Raw genomic sequence first — 16,086 nt, forward strand, 5'->3', positions numbered from 1 at the left:
TTCAATAAAAAGATGAAAACTGGTTGCTCAGTTTATATTTGTGCAGCCCTGGATGGAGCCACAAGAGCTTTGTTTGCATTAGCAATGTGTTCAGATTTCTGCATGGAGAGCTGTTTAATAGTAGCAGCATATGAAATTCAAGTTAAGTAGAGCAAAGAAATGCCATACGATTATTACTGCTAAATCTGACGAATAGAACAATTTTCTACCCTTGAGTGATTTAAAACCCTTTGCAATCTTAATCTAGAAAGGCACTGCTTAAAGCAATGCAGCGCTATAGAGATGAATGACAGTATAATAATCAGCCAGAAATGCATAGTTTCACTTCTCATATGTTATTAGTCCACTGACAGTATTCTTTGTTTCCCCAATCATTTGATGTGGTGCAGAAATCTGAAGGCTGTTTCTTCTGCCATCGTTTCTGTAAATGACGTAACTTCCAAGTTTCATTTTTCCCCTTGTATTAAAAATGGAAATGATACTTTCCTAGCATTTGTTAAGGCCTTCACCGCCTTGCAGGAAGATTTATAACTGCAAAGGATTATTATTATCATTTATTTTTACTGATAAATGTGGTGAATCAATAAGTGTAACATTCAGAAAAATAAATACTTTTGGGGAGAGGTATAGGAAGAAAGGATTGCCTTTCATCTCACTTTCCTCTCTGCACTTTGCTTGGCTGGAGCATTAAGATTCTCATCAAAACCAACATTTCAGGTGGAGTGGTCTGGGAAGCTACTGAGCTACATGGGCAGATACAATGAAAACGAAGACTTGAGCTTTTATTTTTTTTTAAAGATATTGATATTTAACAAAAGAAACAAGAAAAGAATAAAGCAAGCAAATTCTTTAACAAGCAAAGAATAAAATATGAAGGAAAAAAAAAGATAAAATTATTTGACTTTTGAGGCACGTTACCCATCCGTTCACACAATTTTGAATAATCATTTTAAGAAGCTGCATTCTGTCACTCTCTATTGAAGGTGAGAAGAGCTCTTCATAATAACTGAAAGTCAGGAAGGTGGTTTCCACTAAAATTATACTTGACAATGCAAAGATCACTACAAGTTATTTTGCTTTATGTCCTGTCCTTGCTTCATTGATTATGTAATTGCAACTTCCAGAGAGATATAAGACTCACTTTAAATAAAATTAAGATGCAGATGTGTGCCAATATGGCGACTTAAAATAGCAGGTGGGTTTGTAGCTGAGATCATACAGAGAATGGCAGGGAACTAAATCATATGAGATAATATTGAGACTTTGACTGAAATGCCCATCTGGCTAATGGGGAAGTGCTGTTACAAATATGAGAGCTCTTGCTGTGCTTCAGAGATAAGCAGTTAAAAACAGTCAAATAAAGGAAAGGTTGTCATGGATAAGCAAGTATTAAAGGTTTATTCTTTGGTACTAACATGCAATGTGGAGTTATATATCACCTATTTGAATAATATATCCATGTAAAATTACAACATTAGTAATATCTAAGCTTAACAATTTTTTTTCTGAATTTATCCAGTACATTTTAAAGGTGTACATGTTTAAACTTACACAGATTTTGTAGAATTCTGCCTACTACAAAAAGACACAGGTGATGCGTTGTTTGTGCCTGTCACTGGCAGCTAAAGCTGTACTCTGAAAGCTTGTTCTACAAACTAGGAAGGCAATATTTATTAACTTCATTACTAGATTCCTTGTCTGAAGTACAAACTCTGAAGTACAAATAGCATAGGCATTGGGCCTGTGGGGCTTTCCCTGTTCTCCTGAATCTGAGCTGCTGTCTAAAGAATCATACTTCAGCATATCTTTGGGTGTCTTTATCCTTAAATAAGGGATACCGACGTCCATAAATAGCAGTGGTGTTATATGTCAATATAAAACTCTTTCCAATTTCTAAATGGTGTATTCAATTCTGTTACTAATTCAAAAGCTACACTGACTTTTGAGACTGTTCCTGCACCTGCCATATATAAATTCCTGCAATGTGGTTTTGATGAAGGAATAGAAAGCAGGGCTGCATCAGGTCTCTCCGCTCAAGCAGTTTCTAATCAAACTAAAGCTGTTAAAATCAACACCAAGTTGGGCAGGAGTGTTGATCTGCTCAAGGGCAGGAGGGCTCTGCAGAGGGATCTGGATAGGCTGGACCGATGGGCCGAGACCAACTGTATGACCTTTAACAGGGCTAAGTACTGGGTTGTGCACTTGGGGCACACCAACCCCATGCAGCACTACAGGCTTGGGGCAGAGTGGCTGGAAAGCTGTGCAGAGGAAAAGGATCTGGGGGTGCTGATTGATGCTCGCCTGAACATGAGCCGGCAGTGTGCCCAGGTGGCCAAGAAGGCCAACAGCATCCTGGCTTGTTTCAGAAATAGTGTGGGCAACAGGACCAGGGAGGTGATTGTCCTCCTGTATTTGGCTCTGGTGAGGCTGCACCTCGAGATCTGTGTTCAGTTCTGGTCCCCTCATTACAAGAAGGACATCGAGGCCCTGGAGCATGCTCAGAGAAGGGCTACGAAGCTGGTGAAGGGTCTCAAGAACAAGTCTTATGAGGAGTGGCTGAGGGAACCGGGGTTATTTAGCCTGGAGAGAAGGAGGCTCAGGGGAGACCCCATTGCTCTCTACAACTACCTGAAAGGAGGTTGTATCAAGTCGGGGGTTGGTCTCTTCTCCCAAGCAACAAGTGATAGGACTGGAGGAAATGGCCTCAAGATGCTCCAGGGGAGGTTTAGGTTGGATATCAGGAAAAATTTCTTCACTGAAGGGGTTGTGAGACATTGGAACAGGCTGCCCAGGGAAGTAGCTGAGTCACCATCCCTGGTAGTATTCAAACGACATGTAGATGCAGTGCTAAGAGGCATGGTTTAGTGGTAGACCTGGCAGTGCTAGGTTAGTGGTTGGACTTGATCCTAGAGGTCTTTTTCTAGGACCTCTAGAGAATCAAACCTGTATGATTCTATGATTCTAAGATGCAGTCATATGTGTATCAATGAGCAGCTTTTCTTGTCTTTTTTTTGCCACAGACTGACTTGCAAGGTGGATTTCTCTGCCTTATGAGGCATCTTCAGATTAAATTCCTGCTGTGCTTCTCTGTTAGGGACACCTCTTCCTCTTGGGATTCAGCCATAGACACACAGTTATTTTTGGAGTCAGTCCCTGCTTACATCAGCAATGGGAGAGTGGGATGTCCCTTCACCCAGAGAGTGCTTAGCCTACTGGATAGCCATGTGAAGCCTGAAAAAGGAACTTTATTTCAACATTTTTAATTTCTCTGCCACTTGTTATTGTGCTACCACACAGTTCATGGCCCTTTTCTGTTGTTCATAAGGACCTTCCTTCTTATCATTGCTCTTAGAAGTGAGGGGTTAATAATACGGGGATAATTAGACATGTAACTTTTGTATAAAGGCTCTTACGGAAATTTGTCAAGAAAGAGGTTTTGACTTATCCAAAAAAAAGCGATTGATTAGATTTAGTTTCTATCAGGCAGGTGTCAGGACAAAAAGCTCCAGGTATCCAAGAGTTAATTCATTCATTTAAGGAGAAACTTGAAGTAGAGATACAGTGCCAATGTCACTTAGCTCTGTTATTAATTCTTATTCTTGTGCAAGTACTGTAATGCACAAGATTTGCATGCATATGAGTGGGTTTGTATGAATGTCAGCTAGCATGAGCTGGGATGGAGTTTTCTCCTGAATTGAAGAGCAGTGTCTTTGGAATCATGCCAGTTTTGATGTAAGTTCCTTCAAAAATAAAACTTTCTCATTTTACTAAGTAGCTGTTGTAATGAAGCAGTCTTGGCAACTGTTTGTGTTATTTGTGAACAAATTTAATTTAGGAGAAGGTTCCCAGCTTTCACAGCAGATTTGGAAATGGTCTTCCAAAAGGAACAGTGAAGTAGGAAACCATATGCCTCCTCCCTGTTTTTAAAATAAAATTGGTGTATTTATCACTTGTATTTTATTGTGGTGTCTGCAGAAGTAGGGGGTTGAACTTGATGGCCCAGGATGTCCACTCCAGTACTTTTTCCTGGATTCTGTTTTGAGAATTAAGTAGTAATAAATTAATAATATTTACAATCATTGCTGTTTCAGTGTAGTACAAACAAGATACGTTGATCTAGAAAATAAGATAAAAGATTTCAGTCTCTACTAAGTAGTGTGCTTGCTTTAAAATAAATACAATAGAAAATTGAACTATGCCATATAATCTATTCTTTCTAAAACCAAAATAAATTTCAAAGCAAATATGTAATTTTGGAACAAGATTTTTCTTTTTGTCTTACATCTGGAATTTCTTTGAGGATTAGTTTATTGGAAATATTGGAAACGCTTGTTCTTCTGACCGTGAGAAAATATGTAATTTTGAAAACTCAGATATATACACTTAGACATCTTTTTACTAAAAATGAGGATCCCGTTGCTTGTGCTAGTTAATAAAATGCAACTGTGCAAGATCATTGATAGATGCTCTTTCTTTATGAAATAGGAGATTAAAATAGGCCTAAAACATTTCCCTGGAAGTTTGTGTGGTTTCTGACTTCCATGTCTTGGTCAAACTAGGTTATGTTTTACTTTCTGCTGCCTTAAATCCTCCAGTCCTGCAGTTTGTTCTCTAAACTGTTTATATTATACTGATATTCATTGTCACATGCAGCTGTATGCTCCCCAGCCCCTGAGTGTGTAACTAGTAATTAGTTAACCTGTGCTATAATATGTTTTGGATATCCAGTATATTGAAATTTTTGTTTGCAAAGAACTGTTGATTTATTGTAGATCTTCTGACTCCCAAAAAGATGTCTACTGGAGGGAATGTATGAGAACAGCTTTCTAATGTGTAACACTGCACAACTCCAGCATTTTAAAGTCAATATGCTTTAGTGTCTGGCTTGCTGAAATAGAGTTTACTATAGGTAAAACTGTATGAATGGTGAATAATTCTGTGCTCTTCCGGTGGGTCATAGACTGAACTTGTGAACCTGAACACAATGCAATTCTGACGCTTGCCAAAAAGCTGAAATTCTTGTTCAGATTCATTTAATGTCATGATAAGAATTGGGTGGCAAGCATTGTTCTCTCTGTTTATAACTTTGTCAATGTTACCACTCTGTGCATCTCCCTATGGTCTCCCATGCTCCATGAGATCAAGACAGTGACAATTTCATCTCTTTCTGAATTGTTAACTGTCTGACACTCATACATTTTGTCTGTTGCTGCTTTTGGTCAACAAAATCCAACAAAGTAGCTCACCCAGCTTGTACCAACATAGTTTTAGTTTAAACATGATTAAGGTTCAACACAGTAAATATGTCTGTACAGCAGTTGATGGGCAGGCATGAAGTGAATATAAGCACAGCATGCTCCTAAACCTGTCTGTTTGCTGTCCATGTGCTGACTCACAGACAGCCTGGGAACTGCCTGTATGGGTGCTGTGAAAGCAGAGCAGAGGGGTAGACAAACGATTTGAATAAGCCATTAAAGACAGTTTCTTCAGGATAGGATTGGCAGGGTGGTAGCAAGGAAGCATATGTTAAGTGTTACTGTTCTGTTCTGTGGTTAGAGTGGTTGTCATCAAGTTCTGTTTTATTTTAACTTTTCTAAGATACCAATAAGCAATAATTTCCCACTTCTTTGCTGTCACTGAATTGAAACACACAGCAACCCTACCCACTAGCCCCAAATATTGCATTCTAAATTAAAATGTATTTCTGTAAGAGCTCAGTGATTTCAAATTGAGAGGTCATAAATCCATTCCTGCCATTAATAGGTGAACATTTTCAGTCTGACGTGTGTATAAATATAGAAAGATAACAAAATTCAGGTTCAATTGTATGTGAGTACTTCATCGTTCAAAACTGTTGTCTGGAGAGATGAGAACAGAGAGTGCAAGTAATGGAGGCACATTTTTATAAATATCACTGCAGTTGTAGGTATACTGAAACATACGATGTCATCACAATCTCATCTGTTGAGTGTGTACTTAAACTGGGCAAACTCCTTGTTGATTTACACTTGTAGCTATGAGATTTCCAGATGGTGTGAATCACCAGAGAATGCGACCATTAATTTTATTAACCTTTGGTTCTATTAGCTGGGTAACACCCACAAGTACATTTCTATCAACAGAAAGAAGTGCAGCTAGGCAGTGGTAGAACAAACTTCCTGTGATGTTTTGAAGTGTGGGATCATAGAGAAAATTATACAAGTCAAAAGGTAAATCAGCATCCATTGCTCATTCAATCCTTGTCCCCTTTTTACAGTAATGATAAAAACTGTTGGTAAACATGATACAATTTGTTATGTGATGTAGGTCTGCAAATAAACAGATAACCAGTTTGGGGGGGTTGTTTTATTTAGGAACCCCAAGGGGGAAAAAAACAAAACCAACCAGCCATCCATCCAAAAAATAAAAATAAAAAAAATCAAATGGTCCTTACTCTCTTTCTAGCAAGCTGTGTACAACATTACTATTTACTAATATAAGTAAATTTCTCTTTTGTGTGATATCAGTCCCTGGTATGTGTTTCTGAAGTGCTATCCATTTGGCTTTCTGCTTAGAACTGTGACTAGAGGCTAGTCATTTTTCTTTGGAACAGTCTGCTCGTTGTCTGGCCTTTGGAGAGATGGGGTCACTGATGTCCACATGTATGTATGTTTTGCAGTCTTTATTGCCACACTGGATCAAATTAGTTTGGATAACAAAAAGATGCTGAATGGTTTATAAAATGCATTTATTTACAAAGGCTTAATGATTGGCTGTCCCTGACTGGGACCTCTTACATTGTTTGCCTTGGAATGAACTGTTCTGTAAAGATACCGATGAGTGACGTTTTCTGGAGTGAAATGGACCTTGAACACACTTGAATGCTGTTCCAGAGCATTCAGCATCTCTGATGGGCTGATGTATGGGAAGCAGGTAGCTATACTGTATCCAGAGGAAATGTAAGTGGACAGCAGATTGTTTCTTTGGAGTATGGCCAAAAATCTGCACTTCCTGTGAAAGCACTGTGAAATACTTAATAGTATACTTTTTGTTTTTGTTTTTCTCTGTAAGAAAAAATGGCAACTCCAGCCACACAATTCCCTAGAGCATTAAACTGCTACACAAGGTTAGTTACAATTGAAAGAGGAAGACGTTTCCTCACAGATTATGTAAAGCACTCAGCAGCACAGCCCACCCTTATCTGCAGTAATACAATACTGTTTTTTGCTCAGTTGTTGCTCAGTACTGTACAGTGAGCAACCACCAATCTTAATACTCTACAGCTTTGTTTCCATCATGTCTTATCTCCACTTTTAGAATTCCAGCACAAGAGGGAAATTGAAAAACCCAACCAACCACCACCAACAAAAAAACTGGGGAGTTTCTTTATATTCATTCTAGTTGGAGCCTTCATAATATTACACGTCCAAGCTTTTCACTGCTACTGAGAAACAGAAATTCACTTTCTCATGAATGGAAGGAGATATTTTCATGTAAGCACTGGATTTCCAGTCCTTTGGATTTAACAAAATGCAAGCTATTATGGAACCTTTATTGAGATGAAATATTAAGAGTTGGTGAGGATTTATTTCTGTCACCTCCTTCCAGAGAGATGCTGAAACTTTTGCTGAAGGAACTTTCCTCCCATCCTGTGTGTTTGATACAAGTCCTCAGTCTATTTCTTGCAGTGTAACAGAAATCTATCTTAAAATTGTTGTAACTGGTAGTCATCCCAAGAGGATGCCTGTGAGACTATTGTATTTAGATCCGCTGTTTCCATGAAAACAATGTGCTTAATTGTTTCAGATTCATTTCAGTGCACCTAGATATTATGCCATCAACAACAAACAACACAAACACAACACAAAATTAACTGCTTGGTAGCAAATAAGGGCATGAAGCTGCAACAGGGGAGATTGAGGCTGGATGTTAGGAAAAAGTTCTTCACTGAGAGGGTGGTTGGGCACTGGAACAGGCTCCCCAGGGAAGCAGTCATGGCAATGAGCCTGACAGAATTCAAGAAGCATTTGGACAATGCTCTCAGACATATTGTCTGATATTTGGGTGGTCCTATGTGGAGCCAGAAGTTGGACTTGATGATCTTTGTGGGTCCCTTCCAACTCAAGATATTCTATGAAATAAAGAGTAGGTTATTTTTGTCTACAGAGCTGGGGATGCTGGGGGAGAGAAGGATGGGGAAAGAGAGAGAGGAGGAAATCTAAATGTGTAGTATATTTGAGGCTAATCTCTTTTCGAAACTGTTGTTTAGGATTTCTCCAAGGCTTCTCTTAGCTGCATTAGCTGGCTCAACAGAGCCCTACCTTAATGGTTCAGTTTTTCAAGGTGACCTAATTCTTCTCCATCTAAATGTGTTCCAGTGTTATCCTCAAACGTTTGTGTTCGGTGAATCTTTAAAGGCTTTCCTGGTCTTCCCGTGGAATAGGGTCCTTCTCATGATTCCAAAATTTCCAGTTCTCCAAGTTATTGTCTCATACCAGTCTTCACTATGTCATGAGCTGGCTCCATACTGGCTGTTGTTTCATTATTGTCTCAAACTCCTTATTGCTGTTACTGACTACCAAAAGGAATAGCACATCAAATTCACTCATTTTTTTATTATTATTTTTATTTCAAGGAAATTTCAGCTCGTTTCTCTGTTTGTAACACCTGCTATTATTGTACATTATTAAAAAAAAGTTGTCACTCAAAGCTCCTAACAGTTTTCTATCTTTAAGCCACATCTGTAAGTACTGGTGCAGTTAGACAAAGAGAATTTAAGGGAGATGCGCAGGATCCCAAGGTAAATCAGTGAACAGAGTCAGCTCTCTTACCTGTTACAAGAACATCCTTCTTCCTTTATATTGATGCAGCCAGTGCTGACATTGATATCCAATTATGAACACAACCATGTGTTTGACTTGCATGGTCTTTACCCTCTTAACAATTGACCCATTCCTTATTCCCTTATTCCCGACCTTATCCCTCACAGTTGTACTGTAACCCTCTCACAATCTGTTATTTGCTCTTTCACCTTTGTCTAAACAGCTCATTGCAGACCTAATCCCTAACTTGTGGAGATACTGCATCCATGGGGAGAAACACTTCACTTCTAATCATGTCTTTATAGTTCCATTGGTTTATTCTGGCACTTTGACTTGTCATGGTTGAATAAATTGAATTTTGTAGTGTGCTCTTAGAAAATGCCACACTCTTGATTTTAAATGTGCTTCAGCATGATGAATGCAGCAGTAGAGTGCGATGCAGAGTAGTGGTTACATTTGTGGATTGAAGCTCTAGGTTTTATCCTCAAATCTCTCAGCAGATTATTAGCTGAATCATTTTTAGACTTCCTGTTTTGTATGCATTTCATACCTGTAAAATGAATGTGTTTTAACTATACAGCAGGTCTGTGTTGATACCGACTTGGTTATTGTTTGAACAGCGAGGCAGCAGGTATGCTGTAATACGTCACAGAATGGCTGTTGCACTCATATACTAATTACCCGACTACTACCTTGTGCTCCCCTCATATTTTTATTGGGTACATATACTTTCCTGGGTTGTAAATTGTCTGATGAGGAATCACTTTCATTGTGTGTTTATGTGGTCCCTATCACAATGAGCTTTCATTCCTTGAGTGAAGCCATCAGAATCAAAGGTATTGCTAGAATACAAACATAAAATGAAGTTAAGAACACGCTTTGAGATCTTTGAATGAAATATGCTGAGAGATATTACGGCTGTTTTATTTCCAAGAAAACATCATCAAACTTTATTATTTTTATGGGCAATTTTATCTGCTGTGCTTTAAAAGCAGGCAGTAATTACCAGTGTATCTAAATCCATCAGCTGATGAATGAAACTAAAGGACCTGAGCAAAAGATCTGTCTCCGTTAATGATATCTGAGGCAAATGTTCTAAGACCCGCTGGAATTTAGGAAAGGCATGTTTTGCTCTAGAGTAATTTACCTTTTGAGGAGTACACTTGAAAACAAATAGCAGCTTAATTCTGAATTAATATCTGAAGTAGGTTTAATAACTTTTAAAAAAGAATCTGTTGTGCATGCATTAAACCTGGAGCAGTGCATCTGATGCATCTCTGTGTATTAGGCAGCTAGTGACGATTTCCATCAAGCCTGGAGATGTATTTGTGAAATAGTTTTACATCCTCTGAAAGTTCGAGAAAGAATTCCAGCTGATGGGAAGGAAGAAACTTGGAAAACAACAATGCTGAAAGGGCTACAGATGTGTTTTTACAGAAAGACAGAAGGATTAACGGATTCCAGGTTTCATATTTAGAAGTATCCCATGTTTTGTTTTAACTGTTTCTGAAAGGAGTGTATTAGGAAGTTAGGTTCCCTAATTTTCTCAGGAAATGGAAGGAAGGGAGGCAACACATCTAACTAGACTCTAGCATTTGTATTAACATTCATTACAATGTTTGAAAAATTTGTTTTTCAGATAATTGCCTTTGATGAGCTACGGACAGACTTCAAAAGCCCTATAGATCAATGCAACCCAGTCCATGCAGTAAGTACAACCAATGATGTGCTAAGCAACAGCTACTAAAGATGGGTAGGTGCACTGAGCTATCAGTGAAAGTGTGAGTGTGGAAGGGAATGTAAAGCCTGTTGTTAAGACAGTTGTAGTTTGGAAAATTGATTTATTGGGCTAGTTTTAGGAAAACAGATGCTTTTTATGCTAATAGCTTTCCTTTTTGCTGACGAAGGCAGAAAAAAAAATATTTGGAAGTTCAAAAATTGAAGGATATATAATGTGATGCTAAAGCTTTTTTTTTTTTTTTGATTCTGTGGCACCACTTTTCCTTTTTAAAATCATTTGCTTTCTCTGCTTTCAAGTATGGGTTAATGTTCTTCTCCAATACTGTCCATATTGACCAGTCAAAAGCTTTGAAGGGATTTGATAAGAGGTGCATTCCTAGATCCTAGATCTCCCTGTACCCTATCAGGGCCCTAAATTTTCCTGTGCTTGAACAGTAAATAACACACTTTGTTGCATCTGCTATGGGAAAGGTGAAATATCACCATACGACTGTAAGCTCAGTTGTACCTAGTGAACCAAAATGCAACCCAGATTTAAGCATATGAAAATTCTTATTTCAATGAAAGCTGTAATCTAGAGTGATTTAGCTAACCACAGTTAAACACGCATCAGATTTGTACCACCATAACTGAGAGCACATATTGGCCCCATCATCTCAATGCGAATTATAATGCTTTCAAGAGGTGCTGGATTTGTAGAGATTAAATGTATTGAGCTATTGAGTTAACAACAAATGACATGATACCATATTCAGTAGTTGCCATTTAACCTTGTTTCGTAACTCAGCAGAAGATTTATGGTACCATTTAGACCACTGATTTGAAGTGTAGTCTTTACATAAATTTTCAAAGATGATGACTTGTTTACTGTTTACTAAAACAAAAGCAAAAAAAAAAAAAAAGAGCTAAAGAAAGAAATTATGTCCATGAAATCCTATAGGGGACTTCAATGGAAGTAATCTGGTTTTAAATTCACTTTATTTGGTTTTACTTCCCATCTTGAGAACTGCACACAAGAATTGTGTATTTATATGTACCAGATTCCAGTCATTTATTCTTTTCCTAAAATTTGTAAGATGCTTCATGGAGATAATTTCCTTTTAGTTTAGAATGGTAATGGAACTGGTCTCCAGAATGAGAAAGTTAATGCTTATAATCCCTGTTTTAATCATGTTAGTGGGTAATCATAAAGTTAATCCTGACATTTCCAGTAAAACACAACAAGGTATTCTGTGATCAGTTGCAATGTTTTATCTATCTTGTATGAAACCTCCTGTGATAATTTAAGCAATGAGCTCAGATTTTTCATTTATTTATTTATTTATTTATTTATTGTGCACAGTAAACTTGGTTTTGCCTGTTATAGTGATATAAAAGGAAGACTTTTATAATGATCAGGTATTTCTTATATCTGTGGCCAAGTATCTTTTCCTCTTACCCTATGCATGGTCATTCATGGGCACATTCCTTTAAGGCACAGGGCTCAGTCAGACAAGTGTAATGACCAGCCCCGTTTTACAGGTGACTTGCCCTTTTATACCCTTTACTGCCTATTTCCCCCTTGTTGTTCCTCCTGTTCCCCTTTCCCCCTGCACACCTCACATGGGTTTACAGAGTTCTGCAGTTTCTGTACCCTCCCAGTCCAGGGTCCCTTTGTTCACAATCTTATCAGCTGCAAGGTTCATCCTTCCTGGAAGTGGCTTTTTAGCCTACCAATTAGTGTTCTGTTTCTTGTAATTATCTCCCACCTTAGAAGTCCTCCATCAGATAACCCTGCTGGAATAAACATTCCTACATTTTCACATGCTCTCATAAATTAGTGTGACTGACTGAACTTGGTTCCCACAATTTCCTCCCTTCCTTACTATCTTGTTGCCTTGGAAAAGGGCCCTTGACCCTTAAAGGATTGGACACTGTCCTTCTACATACCCTTATGATTAACACCAGTTACACAGAGTGAAATCTGATTTTACTAGTGAATTTCTCATTATAAGCCATTTAAAGGAGACCTGACTTTGACTTGTTTTCTTTCTGTGGATCAAGCTTAGAGCATCTTTTGAGTCAAAGTGCTTAATTACAGTTACTGAATGAACTGAATGCATTTATGAATGTATCTGTTGTTTAAAGTGATATTTCTAGGACATTATGGATATTATTCACTAATGGGTTAAATTGTAATATCACATGTTGCTCAGACCCACTATTGTAGTGGAAGTGCAGCTATACCAGCTTTTCAGTTATTTTTTTTTCATTCAGACTTATCTTAAAGCTAGAGGTTGGATACGTGAAAATGCAAGGCCGAGTCTCTGTGTTGTAGATTGGCTCCAGCCACAAATGTTGACTTTAAAAAAAAGTTGGAGCCTCTGACTCAAGGCTAACATAGACATGAACCTCCTTTTTACACTGTTATTCCCAGTTACTGTTACTGTTATTCCCAGTAACAGATGAAAAAATAACATTGGAACTTAGAAATGAGTAGATCCTTTGACTTGCAAGCAGTACATTAGAAGTGAATATTGTTGGTTGAGATTAATAACATGTTGCTTCCCTGCAACCAAAAAATATGATTTTGACCCGTTGTACTTGTAATACATTGTCTTTAATTTATAACACTACCTAATCTCCCACCTTTTTCCCCACTTTTTCTTGACAGAGAGAGCGACTGAGAAATATTGAGCGTATTTGCTTCCTTCTGCGAAAGGTGAGTGTAAACTAGTCCAGGATTTGTGAACTGCATGAGAATTAAAGCCAATGAGTGGTTATCTGCATTCATTTTCTCTTTGAATAATCCTCATTCTCTATTGAAAGGTTCCGTTCTACTGCAGAAGTGGAAGTGATGATGACCTTGTCAGAATAGAGTAAGACAAATTATAAAAAGTTAACATAATAGAGGATTCCTAGATAAGAACTGAATCCTGAGAACATCTTCCCATTAGTTTTGGAACATGCTTTTGGATGGCGGTGAATCATTTTGCAGTTGCAGCTTGAGGTGCTTATAGCCCTATCATTTGATCATAGTGTTGTAATACAGGCTTTAGAAATATCTTTTCTTTTTTTTTTAACAGGGGCTTGCTATTTGATAAATTAAATATTTTATTAACTACATATTTAATAATTAAGTTTTTATTTGGCTGAATTGAAAAGTTGATACACCATTTATTTTAATTTGACCAGAGATGATGAGTGCCTCAGTTTCTGAGAGAGTTGAAGGAGCTGATAAATTGTAGGATTGATATGGTCAGGTTACATCTTTCCTCTGTAGCTTGAAAGAGGGCTTTCATAAACACTCATTGTTCTCCTGATTCTGTACCAATGAAGTTCAAATAGTCATAGTTCCAATATATTTCTCTTTATATATTCAAGTTTCTATAAATTGCCTTCACCAGAATAGTAATGGAGCCACCTAAATAATTCAGCATTTTTGCTTAACAAAGGTCATCACTGAAGTATGGACTGCTGATTGCATCCTAATCAAGCTAAGAACTAAATTCAGATATGTTTTTAATAAGCTGAAGGCCCCATCCTTAGAAGTTTTGGGAAAACCAGTGCTAGGAATTGTTCACTTAGGATGATCCAAAGATCTAGTTGTAACCACACTCAGAACGTATGAAATGACTGAGATCGGTCAGAACTTGAGACAGATCTATTTGGCACCATTATGAGCATGTGACTCTTAGAAGCCACATTTGGGAACTTAGCATGGTTAAGGCACTAGGGGTGTGAAAATAATAGAAAATACACTTATCACCAATAGCTTTCCATTTTGTCAAATTGGCAGCCAGCCAATTTCAAGCTGTGTCACAGTGTATCTGACATAAAGCAACTGGTGAGTGGTAATGTATTAATATATGTGAGCCCATGAGAGTGCCTTGCCTTCATCAGTATTTAATTATTATTGAGCCTCAGCCTTCTTGTCAACAGCAAAATGGAGCGTTTTGGCTAATTACAGATTCTGTATTCAAAAGGGATTGGCTTGCTTCTGGTTCTCGTAAATAGTTTGTTAATTCAGTGTCTTCAAAGTTCTTTGGGGACACATTTGTTTTAATTGAGAGATGATATGCAAGAAGAAGGTGGTGGAATAACTACAGAGATTTGTAGTCTTTAAAACTGACAGTCACTAAAAATAGCTTTAGACTATAGAGCATAAAGTATTCACTGTTGGGGATAAATGCTGGCAAAAACGGTGTATAGATACAGGAAGACAGCAGTTAAGATGCTATCTGCAAGCACTAAATATATCCCTCATTATAAAATTGTGTCTTTAGGTTTGTTTCTCCTTCTATGAAAAAGCAGCATATCTTTTTGCCCCTGTCATAAAGTAAGATAATTCTTTTAAATGGCTTTGAAAATAGTGTTATATTGCTATTTATGACATTATAACTTAATGATGAAGATCTGTGGTAAATCTAAAAAAAAGAGGCTATAAGTAGATTATAAAAATATGTTCAGTTTCCATTACAGCCTGGTTTTAGAAGGGGCTCATGGGAATTACTAAATAGGGGTACAATATGCCATACAAATGATACTAATGAGTTTAAGGATGGATTTTTCATTTTATCTCCAAAATACTCAGAGAAGATTATTAACAAAGTGTGACCAGGTACTTGGTATGTTACCAGATACAGTATAATTTAGTTAAGTTTTCCAAAATGGAATGGAGGATGTAATCTCTCAGCAGGTAGGTGCTTACAGACTTTTGGTTTGAGGAAAATATTTCCATGTCATGGAAACAATTTAGGGAGCACGTGAAGCATATATATATATATAATATAGTGCTGGCATATATACGTGCATGTACAAACAGGTCCATGTTTTTATGGTGCTACAGAATGAGAATTAGATCAGTGTAAGTCTTCTGGTCATTGGAGAATGATTGATTTTATATATAAAGAAGCCATGAAGCTTGTATAGCCATGGCTAAGTCTCGTCTGTTCTGAAGTAAATGACAGGAAGGACTTGTTTTCTGAAGCCAGCACCACACGAGGAGGATAGAGATAGCTCATTTCGTACAGTGATATATCTTTAGAGTATATATTAGTCTTCATGTGCATGTGCTGTAAGTTGTAGAATATTTGATTGTGTAGACATTGGTGTGTCATACAAGTGTTGCATATGTCCCATGTGAATGAAGTTAGTATTGGTCAATGCTGTGGACTCTGTGCTATCTTTTTTGCTGAATTTGCTGAATTGCTTTTGTTTCTCTAAGGATGTGATTACATGATGCACTACAATGCTTTGCAGAGATATGCAAACTCGTTGTGAATGAGCTGTCTTGGTTTAATGGAAGCAGTACAGTGAACAGCACAGAATCATAGAATCATCTAGGTTGGAAAAACCTTCAAGATCATCAAGTCCAGCCATCAGTACAGGCTTCCTGGGCTCATTAGCACTTCTGAATAGTGTGATAATTGAGGTGTGACATATTGTGCCATGATTTTTGTGATTAAACACTTTGGTGAGGTAAACATATTTGATTAATCAAAACATATTTGATTAATGAAGACAGCAGTCTTATATACTTGTAATTGCAGGTGTATTTCAAGAG

At 37.6% G+C, this 16,086-nt stretch overlaps 1 protein-coding gene across 1 annotated transcript in view; it reads left to right on the forward strand.

The window, feature by feature from the left end:
- The window catches only part of CNIH3 (cornichon family AMPA receptor auxiliary protein 3), a 50,531-nt gene that overhangs the window by 14,003 nt on the left and 20,442 nt on the right, over positions 1-16,086 (forward strand). The window contains exons 2-3 of the mRNA XM_048057704.2: positions 10,441-10,509; positions 13,195-13,242. Of these exons, the coding sequence (XP_047913661.1) occupies positions 10,441-10,509; positions 13,195-13,242 (117 nt within the window). The remainder of the gene's footprint in view (positions 1-10,440; positions 10,510-13,194; positions 13,243-16,086) is intronic.

The sequence above is a fragment of the Anser cygnoides genome, chromosome 3 (genome assembly GCF_040182565.1).
Source record: "Anser cygnoides isolate HZ-2024a breed goose chromosome 3, Taihu_goose_T2T_genome, whole genome shotgun sequence".
Taxonomy (NCBI): domain Eukaryota; kingdom Metazoa; phylum Chordata; class Aves; order Anseriformes; family Anatidae; genus Anser; species Anser cygnoides.